We start from the raw sequence: 17,483 nt of genomic DNA, 5'->3' as shown, positions 1-17,483 counted from the left end.
TGTATTTTTTAGTTTTGTAGTCTTATTTAGGCATAACTGCTAACGAGGTTTGAATGTGAATCAGGTTAGCACTAAAATAAAATATGTACCCGCTTAAGTGATTCCCCGAATTTTTGCCGGTTTATCATATTATAATAATAACATACGCGCGCATGGTATGCTGTCCGCTTAAAGGAGAGATTTGGTTTTCAATATTGTCCGCGTCCGTTTATTGGAGAGTCCGCTTATGTCAAAATGGGACCAACAATAAAATCCACTTATAAAATATTTCACTGTATTTATTTAAAAAAAATAAAGAAATGAATTGCCAATCGATAATCCAATAATCTTGCAAGCAATCTTTTCTCAAAACAATAATTGCAGTTGAAACTAATATTTGCCATTGATTGTTGCTTTGCATTTAGTTTAATGAGACCGTTTGTAGCAAATTAATATAAAAAAGCAACTCATTTGTGAAAGTCTGATTTAAACTCGGATTTTATGCCGATAATAATCTATCTGCTCGAAAAAAATATCTGGGGATATATTGATAAGTATTTTAATATATTCCAAGGTATTATCATCATTTTGAGGGTGAAAGGCTGAAACCATATTATTCTGCATTTTTTAAGTTTCGATCAGTTTATCTAGAACTTCTTAATTTTATAAAAAAGTTTATAAAAAAACGAGCGTAGCGAGTGAGAAATTTTAACATTTTCTACCTTGTAGCTTGAATATCTATAACATTTTCGTATGTTTAATAAAATAATTCTACACAATATTAAAAATTTTCAAAAAAAGCTTAGCGACGACAAACTTTTGCAATTTCTAAATTAAAGCATTGGAGGATACAATGGCAGTATTTTTCGTGTTCCTGCTAATTTTCTCTAAAATTCGCAATATCCCTAACTTTTTTCGACGATTTTGATTTTATCCAATTTTTTGTCAATAAAAAATTGTGAATAGAAAAATTCTTTCAACTTGACTCTAGAGACTTATAGAAAATGTCTCTAATAAGGAAGAAGAAGCTAACTTTTAGCGTAAATCGTGCGTGCTAGTTAACGTGTATTTTGTTGGAGACTTGCATGACCTAAGGAATGGTATATGTAATTGGTACATTTTCTTTAAGAATTAATAATAATAAATTTAGTAGTCTCACTATGGTCTCATGTTAGCAATTTACAAATTAACTGAATCTATTTACATCATAAGAACTGGTTTTTAGAAAATAATCGTAAACTATTCTTTGAGTTTGTGAATAATTTTGCAGTTTTCAATGTAAATTAAATGGTATTTATTGTAACTAATTGTTTGTACTCTGAATAAAAATGAAAAATCTAATTCTCTCTACAAGAGAAATTCAAAACTCTTTCAGTGCAAACCAAGACATTTTTGTTTTATATATTATTAACCTAATTAAAGATCCCCATTTATTAATGCTATCAATTAAGCTAAAAGTTTCGAGTATAAAGGCAAGACCATCAAAAAATGAAATATTCAGGGTGTTACATGTAAAAAACATAAGTTCTTACTCATTTCTGAGACACTTATTAATTATTATACTAAAAACTTTCTGTGATTTTTGTAGACAATTTATTAAACATAATTATACTATTTCAAAATAAAAAAAATTATCATATCCAAATTCATTGATTTGGAAAGGCCCTAGTTTAACTTTTAACCATTTTAAACTCAAAGAACAATTATTCCCAAGTGTAACAATTTTACCGTCGGAGTCGGAAAACAGTGTCAAGAAAAACGCGTTCAGCAGGAATTTCCAATTTGATACATACTTACATTACCGAAATTTATCAGAAAATACTATAACAAAATCAAATATTCACGCAATAATTGCTTTCCAAATACGAGACATTTTAAATAATTCTTCTGCAATGTAGCAATACAACATCAATTTATTTGAAAATTCTTTGTTTAATAGAAATTTCCAACTTGTGTGCTTAATAAACATTAGAATTTACGTGTATTGACTGACACGCAAGTTCTATTTAAAATTGAAAAATAAAAAGTTTAGACGGCTTTACGCTTCAAACTACCCACTTATCAAATACTTTCTAGGAATAAAAATACACAAAGAAAACAACAAGTTTAAGCTTCTTTAAAAACAACCACGTAATAACTCGTAGACAGTTTACTTTATCAAACAAAAATAAGAAATACCTCCATCTACTATATGGAAGAATAATGCCATCAAGAGACAAAACAATCTCAAGAAAATGGAAAATTTAAATACCCAACAACTTGTCCTGTTGTATAATATTTACACATTTTTGCTCCCGAATAAGTGTATATCATTATTTTAAATAAAATATGAACACCCAAAGAACATATTATATTACATACAGTGTGGAATTTTTGTAATAAAATTTATAAAAATCCTGATACAGGTCGGTTTTTGTTTATCTGTTTTCAAAAATGCACAAAAACGTAACGGTATGTCAAGTGTCACCTCATCTGAAAGAGCAGTTGGCAAGGAATACAACGCACTCTTTGTTTTCTAAATATTTTCAAAGCCTACGCGATAAAAAAATAAAAACCAATTTTTATGAGTTGAAATTAGGCAAATCAGACTAGAAATGTTGCAAAATGTTGGAAATTCATGCTACTATCGTTATGTTATTTCCCAAGAGAGGAACAGTGCCCATTTTGAACAATTTTTGGATTAAATAATGTTCAACTTATAAAATTGGTTTTTATTTTTTTATCACGTAGGCTTTGAAAAAATTTGAAAAACAAATAGTGCGTTGTAATGCTTGCGAAACGGGCTTTCAATCGAGGTGTCACTTGTCATACCATTACATTTGAAAAAAAAAGTTAGAGGTGGCTGTGCATTTCTGACAGCAGATAAACAAAAACCATATGCACCAAATAGTAGGCAAGGAAAAACAAAAATTGACCTGTTTCGGGAATTTTATTCCAGTTAATATCTTAATATCTTCTTACATTTTGTGGCAAAAAATTTTTTTGAAAAAAGTAGTTTACCGTGTGTTTGTATTCCCTGGTCATTTCGGCGAGTCCCTTGACTTTGAGGCTCTCCGCCGTTTTGAGGAGGGCCGACAGTTGGCAGTATTCGACGTTGACTTCGCCCTTGTACATGAATTCGATGAGTGTCCTAAGCTCCGCAAAGCGGACGTCTTTGAGAATGACGATAGGATGACGACTGGGATGGTCGACGAAGAGCGTCTGGAAATAGGAGGAACAGGCAGAAAGGACGACTTTGTGAGCTCGAATCGAATGGCCCTCCGAGCAGGCCAGGGTTACGTCTACTAGACTTTCGTCACGGAGCAGTTGACTGAACACCCCGAGTAAATTGCTTTGATGATTATTCCACCTCAAACAGTAATGCTCGCTTCCCATCTCTCTGCACGCCGATCAACACTAGAAATAAAAACAAAGATTTCAACATTTTACTCAAATCTCATTCCCCATACAAATGAAACAGTCCTGTTTCAGTTACCACTTGAAAATGTCGTTTACTTTCTGTATAAAATTAACAAGTTATTCAAGCTTTTTACAGCTTATTTCCCATTCTTTGGTGTTTTTTCATGTTATTATAGCGCATAACTTCATTTGGTTTTAATTACAGTTGAAAAGTATTTCAGAAAATTTCCAGTCTTGTTACCGATAGAAACTGACTTTAATAAAAATCCAAACTCTGGTGATTTTGCGAGTATTTTATTCAACATGACCAACTAATAGTGAGCTTAAATGTTTGCTTTTGCAAAATGGTTTCATCAAATTCAAACTTAAAATTTCCATGGACTAACTTCAATTTAAAAAATTGTTTTGAGTCATGAATAAAAGTTACGATAAACTCGAAACGTCGACTTAAAAAATTTGTACAAGTCCAGACTTCTTCAATGAACACCTAACTATTACTTAATTTTTTCTCTATGTTTGGGTTATTTTGTGCAAAATTTATGTAAAAAAAATTCCCTGGACAATTTTTTTAATATCAATAATATTATTGATTGTGTAGCTCATATTTTGCACACTATTAATTTTTTTTAAGATTTATTTTAAATTCTTGTTGGTTGCAAAACGTCATTACTCATCACTCAGTAGAAATAATCAGAAAAGGGACCAATCCTATTAATTTATCCATCAATTTTGATCTTAAGAAATAAATGAAAAAATAATTAAGTACAGTTTTTGGGATCAAATAGGTCACAAATTAAAACTTGCTGTGTTTCCGTGTAATTCTGTGCTAATTTAGACTCTAGTCTAGTGACAAATTTAGTACCAAAAAAAAAAGTAATCAGTAAGGGAGAAAAGCAATTGTGAAAAGTGAGTGTTTTTTTCATAATTTTGAAACAGATATTATTAGGTTTCAAAATACAGTAAATAACAGAATCACTCTGTATAGTACTGAGTCTAAAATAATGTTATTTTTGCTTTCTTTAAAGCGAGTTTCAAGCGCTTATGTCGAGGTTCATCGAAAATTTGGTCTAAAAAATGCCGAATCGAGTAAAAATGGTGTTTTACTTGCCCAAAAAATCAAAAAAATATTTTTTTTTCGTTTATAGAAAATTTGGATATCTGTGTTCCATAAAATATGGAATTATCTTCACATTTTTATGTTTTTTGTTTTTTTTTATTAAAAGAAATGTGATTTTTTGGCCACTTGGAGTATACTTAGGAATTTTCTTCCATTTTTCTGTTTTTTTTACTTTTCTTCGGTATTAGATGCAAAATTAATCACCTTACTACCTTTCCCTTATTTTTCCTTTTTCCCTGTTTCTTTTTTTTCACCATTCTAATTGTCTAATTGTCGTCTTGGAAGATTTATTGTCGATAATTAATTGTTTGCATAACTGAAGTTATATTTATGACATTTAGTCTAAATTTGTAGTATTCTTGTTCCAACTGTAGTTTTATCGGATTGTACAGTGGACTCAAAAAGTCTTTAGATCAACTCTTGCTGTGAAATTTTAAACGTATGTTGATTTCTTACGATTACTTCATACGAAAATACTGGCATTGGCGAAAATCGCAAGTGTTCTATCAAAGACAATAAAAATCTGTCAATCCAAATTCCACAGCAAGAGTTGATCTAAAGACTTTTTAAACTCACTGTATTTTTTGCGTATTTTCGTAAGTATAGGTGTCTCTCTTAAGTATATATTTTCAAACCCATTTTTTGAGGTTAGACAAAAGCATTTTTTCTCTTTTTCTCGTAACAGGATGGATTGGTTAACAAGAAATAAATTCACAAGAACAAATTCACAGAATTTCAAGATTTTAATTAATTAATTAATACACTTGTTAAGGTTGATTTATTATTATCCGCTGAATAACATAAATATTGGGCGATAACTTGTCCCTGTAAATTAGAATATTGTCATTATATTTCCCAGTTCTCGTTCTCCAACTAAGTCTTTTCTTTGTCAATTTTTTACTACAAAGATGTAGGCTGTATTCATCGGCTCGATTTTACAACAACCACCCACACCTTACTTTTCAATCATCGCCTGTTTACACAGCAAAATAAAATTTCTCTATTTCTCATGAACATGATCCTCCAGTTATAAAACTACTCGAAAAAAATTTCGAACGTTTTGGTACATTTTTCAGCCAAAAACGCGAGTTAGTAAAATTTCCTCAAAAGTTAACAAAACTCACAAAATTTTGATAAATCGATCTAAAAATTTACTAAATTTGACCGAAATTCGAATTGTTTTTGACGATTTTTAAAAGCGTTTTAAAAGCTCTTATTTAACTTGCTTTGTTGTCTGTCTGTCTGTTTCATATTTTCCGAGCCAAACTTGAGAGGGTTCCTGTAGTCCGAATGAATTGAAATTTTGCACATTTACGTAATCTGCATGATAATACAATTCTATACAGTGAATTGAGTTTGTTTTTAGTTTTCGTAAGTCAAAAATATGTTTATGTGTTTTTTGTTAACTGTTTATTCAGATTTTTCTTGATTTGATAAAATAAAATAATGAAATCGTAGGTTTCAAAAACTTTTCACGTAAACAACAAAAAAAAAACATGTATTTTTTAATTGCTAAATTAACAGAATTGTATTATTGTATACAGGGTTATTCTTTTACCTTTTACCTAGTCAAGGGCCTTAAGTGAATAATCCTGTATTTTGTTCAAATTAAGCAAATAACTTTTGCTTCGTTGCATCATCCTTCTGTGTCTGTTGGAGCGTTAATTTATTATTGGCCAGCGATATCGCCTGATGCAATCCCGCTTGAATTCTTTTTAAAATCAGTGTGAAATATAAATTAGAAGCGAAGTATCTCATTTGCTAAGTAAAATTCGAAAACTCCGGTAGCTTTCACTGTTACCCTCAATTTAGTGATTGGTAGAAAAATTCACTTCTGACATTCCCAATAAAACCCACTTCCGACAACGTAAAATTTAATCTAAATAAATCTTCACGTTGTTTGCTCCACAGTGACAGCGTATTGGAGAAATTTAGCGGTTTTTCTGACGTCATCGTGAAATGATGAAGCTCAAACCATAATCCTGCATGTTTTGCTTCACTAACCTGCGAAATACAAAAGTTTGTTCTGCTTGGTTTGCTCCACAGACTAATTGAGAAAATCGCAGGTTTTATCTCCAATGACGTCAATTTTTTTACCATTTTAAAATGGCGACAGTCGAAAACAAATGCCAAAGTATCGAGCTACGCCCACTGGGGTTATAGCCGTGGAACATTGATTTTTAAGTCAATGATCGGTGCATGCACTGACACTAATTAATTAATAGAACCGTTGGCGAATTTTATTCCAGAGATGAAATGCACACAAAAGCGTGACATTTCGTGTCGTAAATAAGTCCTCCGATGAGAAATCGCGAACGGAAAAATATTGAAACAGTGCCAACATCAACAGGTAAAAAAAGTCAAGACGAGAGTCAATTATTTCCGACGTAATGACGCCGTTAAAGCTTTAAGCACTTTTAGTCTAAACTTGCCACATAATAAACAATTTTCAAGTTATACATCAAAAACTTGTTTGCAAATTTTAGCAACAACCAAAATAGAAATTTTAAATACCAGCGGGTGCAGTCAACCCAACTTGATGCTCTTTAGTTTCAATAAAAAACCGTCATTTTAATGCCCTAACTCGAGCTATAAACAAGTCCAAATTTTTTCAAACGAATAACAGAATCTAAGACCACAGTACGAGAAATAGTTTCGTTTAAATTACTGGCGTTTGATTTTTTATTCATTGTTCCAAAATTGTGGGAAGAAATCTATTTTGTTTCTTATTATTTTTATTTATTATTTTATTATTTTTTATATTATGTAAAAATTTAACTTTCTTTTCAACAAGAATTATTTGATTTTATTAAGAAAATCTCAAATTCCCGTTAGACATTGTTCTAAAATTGATGTTTTTTTTATAAGAAAATTAATTTATTTTTCTCAGAGTTTTACAGTTTTTAAGTAGGTACCTAAAATTTTTGAAATGTTATTTACGGAACATTTCTCTATTCGAGCTGTAGAGGAGAAAATCTTTTAAAGTGCGGCCAGAGCTTTATTTCATTCAGAAAAAAATCTTGAAAACTGAAAACTGAAAAATGGGTGTTTTAACTTTAAGTAATAATTTTTTTGAAATTTATTTACAGGATGGATTCATCTTACTTGGGCTCTAAGAAAGTATTTATTTAATTTAATTTAATTTAATTTAATTTAATGCTTTATTTAATTAATAAAAAATCCTGAAAACTGAAAATAATTGATGTTCTTTAAATATTATTTAGGAGTACTTTAGACCCTGTAGTACTTTTGGGAATAAAGTTGCTTTTGAATTACTGTTTAACGTTTTAACAAATTGTCAATCGTTAATTTACGAAGAAAAACCCTTTTTTGAAATTTAAAATAATGTATTTTTCGATCACTTTATGTTTTCTACATTTTTGTTTCAAAAGCTCCAAGTTATAATTCATATACAGTTGTAGATTATAGTTGTTATTTATAGCAAATTTTTTCCTAATAAATAAAAAATAAACATTAAATTTGATTGAATTAAAAGAAAGAAAAAAATTAGTAGTATTTATTTAAAAGTAAAAAAGTGCAGTACCCAAGAAAAAATATAATAAGAAATAAGTAAATTTGTCAAGTGGATCAAGTCATCAAGTCGCCTCAGGCAACTAGATGAAAATCATTTTAACACACCTTGTACTTACTATGTATATTGCTTTAAAAATATGTATGAAAAGACTATATTAGGTCTCAAAGCTTCTGTAAAATTAGTTCAGACAAAAATTATTTCGAATTTCCCTACAAATGAAAAATAAAAGTTATTGCAATAAAAAAATTTAAAATCTTGTTATTTTATTTAAATATTAAATTCTACATGGTTTCGATAATCTAAACAGATACGGTAGTTTGTACAGTACTTAACTTTTTGTGTTCATACTTTAGACATTGTACTCTAATAATTTGACACCTGCCTTAAGTTCCGCTATATTATAAATCCGTTTATTTCTAATAAAAGAAAAAATACTACAGTAAAAAATTTGGTAATAGTGAATATAAGAAAGATGTCCTTTAGGACTTTTGAGAGACATAATTTTAAGTCACAATTTTAAGTCATCATGACGTCATAGGCCGAGAACCGCCCACTAGCATTTTGATTGGTTCACTAACCTGACGTAACAAAACATCGCCCTCTAGATGCAAACGCAAAAACAAGCGCAAATCAAAAGTTTAGCGTATGTAAGCAACTATGTGATGACAATAAGCAAACACAGAATAAACAACATAAGAAATACAAAAATTAACCTAAATCAGTTGATACAAATTATGAAAACCAGCGCCAACGCCTTCTTTAATCATTTAATTCGTCGAAATAGTCGTATTTAACGCAGTTAAAAAAATATATTGAATTTTCTTCCATATTGCTTTCGATTTATTGACTGAAGTATTAATTCGCTTATAATAATATTCTTTCCTGGCATTTTCTAATTCATTTCTGAGTGAATTACGAATATTTGTGGTTTGTCATTATCATCATAATTCATAATTTTATTATTACGTCGACAATACCAAACTAGGTATTAGACAAGTTAACGAAAAAGTTAAATAAAAAAAGAGAATTTTTTATTGATTGAAACAATTAAAAAATTAGTTAATAATATTGATTGAATTTTTATGAATACAAACACCCTAGTTTTTTCAAGGAATTCATTCCAGAACTTTATCTCTACCTTGTCCACGAGTTGTAATAAAATGTTTGTTAAAAGTCAACAAACAATGAGATGGAGCTTTCGATAAGTAAAACGAAATATTAATGTTGTTAAATAATTTCCAACCAATCAATTAGAATTTCGAATCAGCAACTAATATTTCCATGTCGTCCCGAAGCCATTTCCCTAAACGTTGCTGCATTCCGGCAGCCAAACTAGGTATTCAAATACCTGTTTAAAAATTCAAAATTACCAATTCAGTAGCCCAGCCGTTACGTCAGCTTGTAATTTTCCGATGCATATCTGTTATTATTCACATTTAATATTCTCTTCATTCCTGCTACACCTGACCTGTGCTTCAAATAAAAAAATTACGGAAATTTGAATTCCTGCGATTGGTCGCCATGCTGCCGATAGAGCCCTACATTATGGCGATAAGTCGTATCTAAACCCCCCTTTCCATTGGCCGAAGATGAGCGGACACGCCCCTTTACTAATAGAAAGAAGGTTATCTCTGTGGTCTCCGCTCTTGGTCGTAAATTAAGCACGCCGGAAGGGTCCCTCGACACGTGTCGGGCTCCCCTGCCTGAAAATGGCGCCGGCTTATCGATAATGCACCAGCGATCACAATCAGTTCATCGCGAAATAGGGTTGGCATGAATGGTTTTTTAAAAATCGCGCGGAATTTTATGCGAAAGTTGGCACGATTTTAAATGAGTTAGAAGTCAAGGCGAGCGGCTAAATTTGAACGGTTAATGTCAAAATTTGCAAATCTTGCACCTTTGCAATTCATTACGTCTATTTAAAATTTAGAATAACTGGCCCAGTTGCTGAATAAAAGCGCTAATTTTTTAACAAATTTACATTCCATACAAATTTAGCGCATTATATCACAAAAAAATGCTTCCGTTGACAAGTTAATAATAGAAACATGGCGTCCTTGGTACAAAAATAGACATTTTTGCATATTGCATCTCGAAAAAAGTTCAATCAATACTGAGCTCTTACAAGAAATAATTTTAAAACAGACGTACATTCAGTAAAATTATATTAAATTAATTAAATTCATTTTAATTTAATGTCCATTTTAATTGAACATTAAAAAAATAACTAGAAACTGTTAAAATTTAATTCGCTGTTAAAATTTAACAACGCGAATGGACCAACCAAATTGCTTCAATTTGGTCACGTGACCAATCAGTTAATGACGTTTCTATAAACTGGTCCTAGATCTATGATAAGTAAAAAAAACTAAGTATAGGTACCTAATTAAAATCAAATACTTTTCCTTTTGTTGCAGAAGAAATACAATTTTATCATTTACCGCCTACATAATTAATGACTGGACCTGACCTAACCTGACCTGGCCATTTAAATGAAAATTAGTAAATAAAAAAATAAGTAGCGTACAAAAGCCATATGATTAAAAAAAAAAGAAAAAATAATCTTGGTTAGTACTGATTTTTTTTCCTTTTTTGTAGAAGAAATAAAATTTTAATAAAAAGTTAAATTTAAAAAAAAAGAAAAAATAATAATCTAGGTTTGACTGACTCTATCTTTTCATATGCAGAAGAAACGTACAATTTTAATATTTACAACCTATTTAAATAAGGTTCGATCTCAGAGCTTAAGAAATTTAAGTACGTATTAAGTAATGACTTGACCTGAGCTAATAAGACCATTTTAAATGAAAATTAATAAATAAAGAAGATGAGTAGAAATAAATAATATTTGGTATGTGCGTACATAAAAGTTCTTTTCTTTATTTGGAGGGGAAATAAAATTTTGACATTTGCCACCTATTTAATTAATGATCCGACCTGACCTGACCTGACCTGACCATTTTTATTGAACATTATTAAAAAAAAGTATAAATATAAATATTTGATATGTGCGTACAAAAAGTTGAACAATTAAAAAAAATTAATCCCAGGTTGCACTAACTCATCTTTTTTACAAAAGAATGACCAGACCTGACCTGACCTGACCTAACATGTTTAACTGAAAATTAATAAATAAAAAAGTTGAGTAGAACTAGTATTTGATACCCATATGTGTACAAAAAGTTAGACAATTTAAAAATAATAATAAAATAATGTGGGTTTGCACTAATTCCTATCCATTTTTTACAATTTTTATTATAAGAAATAACATTTATCTACCACCTATTTAAATTAGGTTCTAAATAAAAGCTAAAAAAATTAACTACCAAGTGTTAAGTAATGACCTTACCTGACTTGTATATTTTAATTAAAAAATAGGAAAAAAAGTTAGTAGAAATAAATAACATTTGATGTGAACATACCTACAATAAGTTGAATAATAAAAAAAAAAAAATTATAATCTTGGTTTGCACTAACACTTCTCCGTATGTTTACAGAAGAAATACAATTTAACATTTATCACCTGTTTAAATAAGATTCTACATTAGACCAGAATACTGTTAACTAAGTGTTATAATAAGTTATAAATAATGACCTGACCTGACTTGGCCATTTTTTTTGAAAAATAATAAAAAAAATACTTTAGTAGAAATAACTCACACTTTAGATGATCATACAAAAAATAAATAATCAAAAAAAAGGAAAAATCAAAACAAATTTAACATTCACAGTCTATTTAATTATTGACCCGACCTGACCTGACCTTAACATTTCAATTGAAAATTAATAAATAAAAAGTATAAATATATAAATAAATAATATTTGATATGTGCGTAAAAAAAGTTACACAATTTAAAAAAAAATAATAATAATTTGGTTTAGCACTGATTTTTTTACTTTTTTTGTAGAAAAAATTACATTTTAACATTTTACCACCTAATTGAAAACTAATAAAAAAATCTGGGCGTACAAAAACTTAAATGATTAAAAAATAATAATAATAATTTCGGTTTGCACAAATTCTTTTCCTTTTTTTGTAGAAAAAATACAATTTTAACATTCACCGCCTACTTAATTAATGACCTGACCTAACCTGACCTGACCTGACATGACTATTTTAATTGAAAATTAAAAAATAAAAAAAATGTACAAAAAATTATATAATTTAAAGAAATAAAAGAAAAGATGATAATCCGGGTTAGCACTGATTCTGTTTTTTTTTAGAAAAAACACAATTTTAGCAATTACCACACATTTAAATTAGGTTCTAAATGAGAGCAAAAAAAGCTTAAGTACGTCTCTGTTTTGCATAATTATACTCCATAATACTAATAATAATCTCTGCTGGTATTTCCTTCAGAAACTGTACCTTGCTTTATTGCTGGTTATTTTCGATAATAAAGTAAAAAAAATTCCATGTGTGCACAAATCCCGGAAAATTGCAGCTCTCAGCGACTCGTCACAGTTTGATTTGATAAGATTGGTAAAATAAAACTTTAGATAGCAACGATCAAGATACAAAAGTCAAATTGCAAATTACACCTAATCTCCATATAATTTATTCTTGCTGTAATAATATTCTATATATTCATAGAAGCATTTAAATCAGTGTGAGATCAGCAGAGAAAATTTATTTTATGAGCCACGTCGATTAGTTTAATTACAGGATGGCATATAATACGAATAAATTCCCCGGAATTTAAATTTATTTAAATGTGCTTAGATGCATTTGTTCCGTCAAAATTTGCATTAACGACTGAATATTAAATTTTGCTTGAACCCCAAATTGCAAGTGGAGCTTCGTGGGTATTGGGCCGAACTTCCGGCAACTTGAAAAAAAAAAACGCTAATATGAAAACAATAATTCATTCAAATCAATTAGTGATAATAAGGTTCAAGATAATTGCTTCAGCCGTTTACTTTTGAAGAAACCTTTAATGACATTTCATTAGCATTCAATGCAATAAAATTGCTCATTATAACCTTAAATCCACCGTATTTACTTTCATTTTGTCACTTGAATACTGCTCCTAGACGATTTTATTAAAGTCAGTACACTAAGGTTGTATCAACAAATATGTAGCAACATTATCACTCCTATTTTATCGCGTCTACACGAATCAATTTATCTCTTAGCGTGTAAGAGTTGTCAGTTTTGACATTTATCGTCACATTATTTATGACAATATTATTACAAAATTACAACAAAGACACGACCAAATCCGGCATAATCTCCTAGTGTTGAATTATGCAAATATCGAGTAATTATGTAAATAGCAGTAAATGTGAAGACTTTTCGTGAAAAAATTAGGGCGTCTAAATCATTTGACACAACTGACATTAAAATATTAAATTAAAAAACACCATAGTTACGAAAAAATATTGGTCATGGCCAACGCGACGACCAAATTTTATTGATCACAATTACATCCGGTGATGTAATGAAAAAAGAATGAAAATATAAAAAATACAAGACATTTATTTTATAGGCCATAAAACGTCCCAAATTTATTTTCAATTTTAACTCTTTGACCAATAAAATCGACGGTAATATGATTATGTACTAAATAATTGTGTCAGGCTAATTAATTTCAGTAAAAGGGTTTTAAAAAAATAAATTAATAAAATTATAGTTAACAAAAATACTGCAAAATACTACTGGGACAGCCTGGGTAATAAAAATTATCGCACGATACGAATTATGATAACAACCAGTGTTGCAATTGCACAGTTTATGTAAATGAATGATAATAATCGCAAGAATTTGATGGCAAATTATTGTAAACTTCAATTCGATAATTGCTAAATCTGGTATTTAAATTGCAGTCAGTCTGTTACCAGTCAAACAACAATTTATAATAAAATCATTGGAACATTTAATTAAGGCAATAAAATAAGTTTTATGTTCAGAGTGTCCCAGCTGAGACGATCAAGCTTTAGAAAATATTGTGAAAAAATGTGGTCTGAACCAAACCATAAAAATTGATTCAAATTGTATGTCGAAAATACTTAATTGCCAGTGGAGATTCTTATAAAACAATTCGAAAAATCACCAAAATTATGCGTTCATTTATTATATAATGTGTGTTTGAGAAAAAAATTCATGAGGATTTTTATTCTCAAAAAAAACTGTCTATAAAGTCACACTATTTCTGAAATAACATACTAATCAGGCTAACCTATTTTTACTTGTGCTTTATTAAAAAAAACAAGTAAGGTAACTACAGTAGTTTCATTTCCTTTGCGCTCACTTCCTAGTGTAATTTGGGTGTAATTCGCTAGTGTAAGTCGCTCTTTGAACAATTTTGCCCGTTTGAAGATCGACTTACATCAGCGAAATTTTAGTAGTGGACTCTAAGAAACTGCACAACTTTTACTCATAATTCTTTCACGGAATTTTAAAATTTTAGATAAATTCAAAGTTAGGACTCCTTTCAAATAATTAACAATAATTCGTGCTAAGTATTAGATTAATTATGTGTAAACAGTTTTGAGTCCCGATATTGTTGAGCGACTCTGTATGACTCTCGGTTGCTTAATTTTGGTTGGTGGTTAAAATTTATAAATTTATAATGTGCGTTTTCTGATATTTTGCAATTTAATTGAATTGGGCAGATGATAACTCGAGAATTTTTTAAATTTTTTTTCTAAAAAACTTTTTTATACAGGCTGTTTGTAGAATTCACAAACACCCTGTACATTGCGATGTCTTTTTACATTTTATTATTTCACTGGAAAAAACTAGGGTAACTCAGGGTAAGATGACCCACATTTAAACAAGAGTACAAAAAAAAAATTTGTTATTTTTGACACTTTTCTATTTATAATTTAGAACAAATACATAACTACAGTCCTATTGAGTACGCAGGTAAGTAACAAATTATCAAAACTTTTCTTAAAAAAAATTACAAAAAAATTTGATGTTGAGCCATCTGTATCATCTGTAATGTTTTACATCACTCGCTTCATACTATTTTTGCTTTCAAAATTTTATCCTATTCTTGCGGGAGAGATGGCGCGCTGATTTTTTTTTTTTGTTTAGAAAATGAAGGAATGTCAATATACCCCTAAAAGTATGATAATATGATGAAACAGTAAGAAATCAGTTAAGATTTTTTTTTAAACGACAGCATAGTCCAGCTATAAATAAATTTTACGCTTTTTTGAAAATATATATTAGATATATCTTAGTTTTTGGTTGCTTTCCAGACCGCATTTTCACATCACTATTGCTAATGACATGAACCTGGTATGACAAACAGGCGCCTAAATTGAATTGTAACTGAATAATGTCAATGGGTCATCTCACCCGCTGGCCCATCTCTACCGGCATTACCCTACATTTTATAAAAAGTTACGCCTAATTTTATAAAAATTGACAAGTGTTTTTAAAGATAAAAAATCGAATAAAAAATACAGGGTTTTCCAATCAATTTTACGAGACCGAAACCTTACAAAAATCATAAAACACTGTTACATAGAAAAAATATATTTAATTACTAATTATTTTTTGTAAATCCATATGATAGGAGTAGGTAGTCAAACTAACCACTGTTTTTGATATACAATTTATAATGTGTTCTATCCAGAGACGGAATGCGTATATGATTCTAATCTATTTAACTTAATCAGTTCATCAAAACTAATTAAAAACGCTGCAATTTTTTAAGGGGTGAACAAACTAGAGAAAACTATCCAATTTTTCAAAATTTATAATCGTAAAATTATGTGAAGCACCCTGTATAAACTGTTTTTTTTTTTGGTTAACGTTTAGTGGTTTTTAGAAAAAAAATAAACAAACCAATTCCAATTCCGTAATTTAGTTTTTTGCTAGTAGGTTAAATCTAGAGCACTAGATTTATTAAATTTAAATGAAATGTCACTTATCGTAAAAAAATCATTGTTTATCACAACGGTGGCGATAACAACACAATAAAATAGGTAACTCTACACGTTACCTATTCTGAAGTAAAGAGCAACGCATACGTGTTTCCACACGCCGAAGATAACAGGAAATAGCTATCTAAAAGCTCTGAGTATAAAAAGAAAATTTTCAATCTGCAAGGCTTATTAAACCCATTCTAATAAATATTAACTATAATTACATTATTTTTTTGTGATCAGAAAAGCTCTTTATTATTGGGTATAGTTTGGTAAAGTATAAAGTATAAATAAAAAAATGCAAAATCAATCAAGAGACAATTATTTTCTTTTAAATTTACCTACATATAATTTTTCCTATGAAAGTTAACCAAACCAAATAATAACTAAAAAAAAAAAGTTTTCGGATCGTTCTTCTGAGTTACTGAAAAGTCAAAAACCTGGAGATTGTACATTTTAGAGCTGAACCCTATATTTGATTGTAAGCAACCAGTGACCACAAAAAGTACGAAGGACAATACAAAACAACAAACAGTTTTTAATCCATGAAACCACCAACTACTAACCTAAGCCTAAAAAGGCATAGAGACAGTTTTATGTATTTAGGCAAATAAGTAGTAAGGTATTTTTTGGAACTACGTATGGAATTCTGAGCTGACACCCTGTAAGTTTTGTCTCTTTTTTATGGCGTAGTTAACATCTAACGCCGGCAATAAAGCGTTTTAATTAGTAAAATTTTCCCCAACTTTGGTGCATTTTTCCAAAACTGCCACTTTCTGTCCGAAATGGTGAAGTGGTCGACTTCCGGTTGCAAAAACCTCCGTATTTGGGTTAAACAAACAATCATAACGCTTATGCGTGGGCAGGTATTTTGCGTATTAGATGACGGCACGCCGTCCTTCGCCTTGTAAATCCCCGCTCCCGTGTGTGTGCAAATGTCAAATTGAAAGAGGTACCTTTCTGTCATTGATTATGCAATGCGTGGAACGCACAAAGTTTCAGCAACGCCAACTGTAACACTGAGCACTGGTTTAATGGTCACCAGCAGGAAGTGGCACTTGGGCATGTAGCGTGGTCGTCTTTGAGGAGAGCATCGGGCGCCGAACCCGGAACTGCCACCAAATAGTCGCGAAAATGGCACGTGACGCCCTAGCTCCTAGGGGTGCATCTCACTGGGTGCTCCGACCCGGCTTCGAATCAAGTCGCCGGCCAACTGTCTGATCGCGGCTGTCGGAACGGATCGCGCTCCGTCGCCCCCGCAGCCCCACCACGGCGGTGCATACGCATCGCATCGCCTTCGGCCGTCGCGACGCCGAGTGCAGCGTCGAGACGCATCATCGGGGAAGTGGGGCACCCGCCGACGTCTGCGAGTCGATAGGCGACGCGACGCCGACAGTGACCACACGCGATGGACGGATGCACCGATTTGGACACGACATTGACACCTAACGCCAAATTATCGACGAAAAACACAAACTGATTGCGCTTTTAGCCTAGGAGATGGTGGCAGAAGGCCTAAGAACGATCTTTTAAGGAGCGAATTGCTTCAACTTGGCAATTTTTACGCGATAA

At 30.7% G+C, this 17,483-nt stretch overlaps 1 protein-coding gene across 2 annotated transcripts in view; it reads right to left on the bottom strand.

Moving 5' to 3' along the window:
- LOC660399 (zinc finger and BTB domain-containing protein 49) overlaps nt 1–17,244 on the bottom strand; it is a 44,740-nt gene extending 27,496 nt beyond the window's left edge. Inside the window, exons 1-2 of one of the 2 annotated variants that reach the window (XM_015984022.2) lie at nt 16,868–17,244; nt 2,980–3,375 (exon numbers count right to left, since the gene is read on the bottom strand). In XM_015984022.2, coding sequence (XP_015839508.1) covers nt 2,980–3,354 — 375 coding nt within the window. In that variant the 5' untranslated portion in view covers nt 3,355–3,375; nt 16,868–17,244. The remainder of the gene's footprint in view (nt 1–2,979; nt 3,376–16,867) is intronic. The other variant, XM_008200472.3, reaches the window with a different exon arrangement.
- Nucleotides 17,245–17,483: the final 239 nt, after the last annotated feature.

The sequence above is a fragment of the Tribolium castaneum genome, chromosome 7, assembly GCF_031307605.1.
Source record: "Tribolium castaneum strain GA2 chromosome 7, icTriCast1.1, whole genome shotgun sequence".
Lineage (NCBI taxonomy): Eukaryota > Metazoa > Arthropoda > Insecta > Coleoptera > Tenebrionidae > Tribolium > Tribolium castaneum.
Note: the sequence above shows the minus strand (reverse complement) of the source record. Positions and strands in the feature narration are given on the sequence as shown.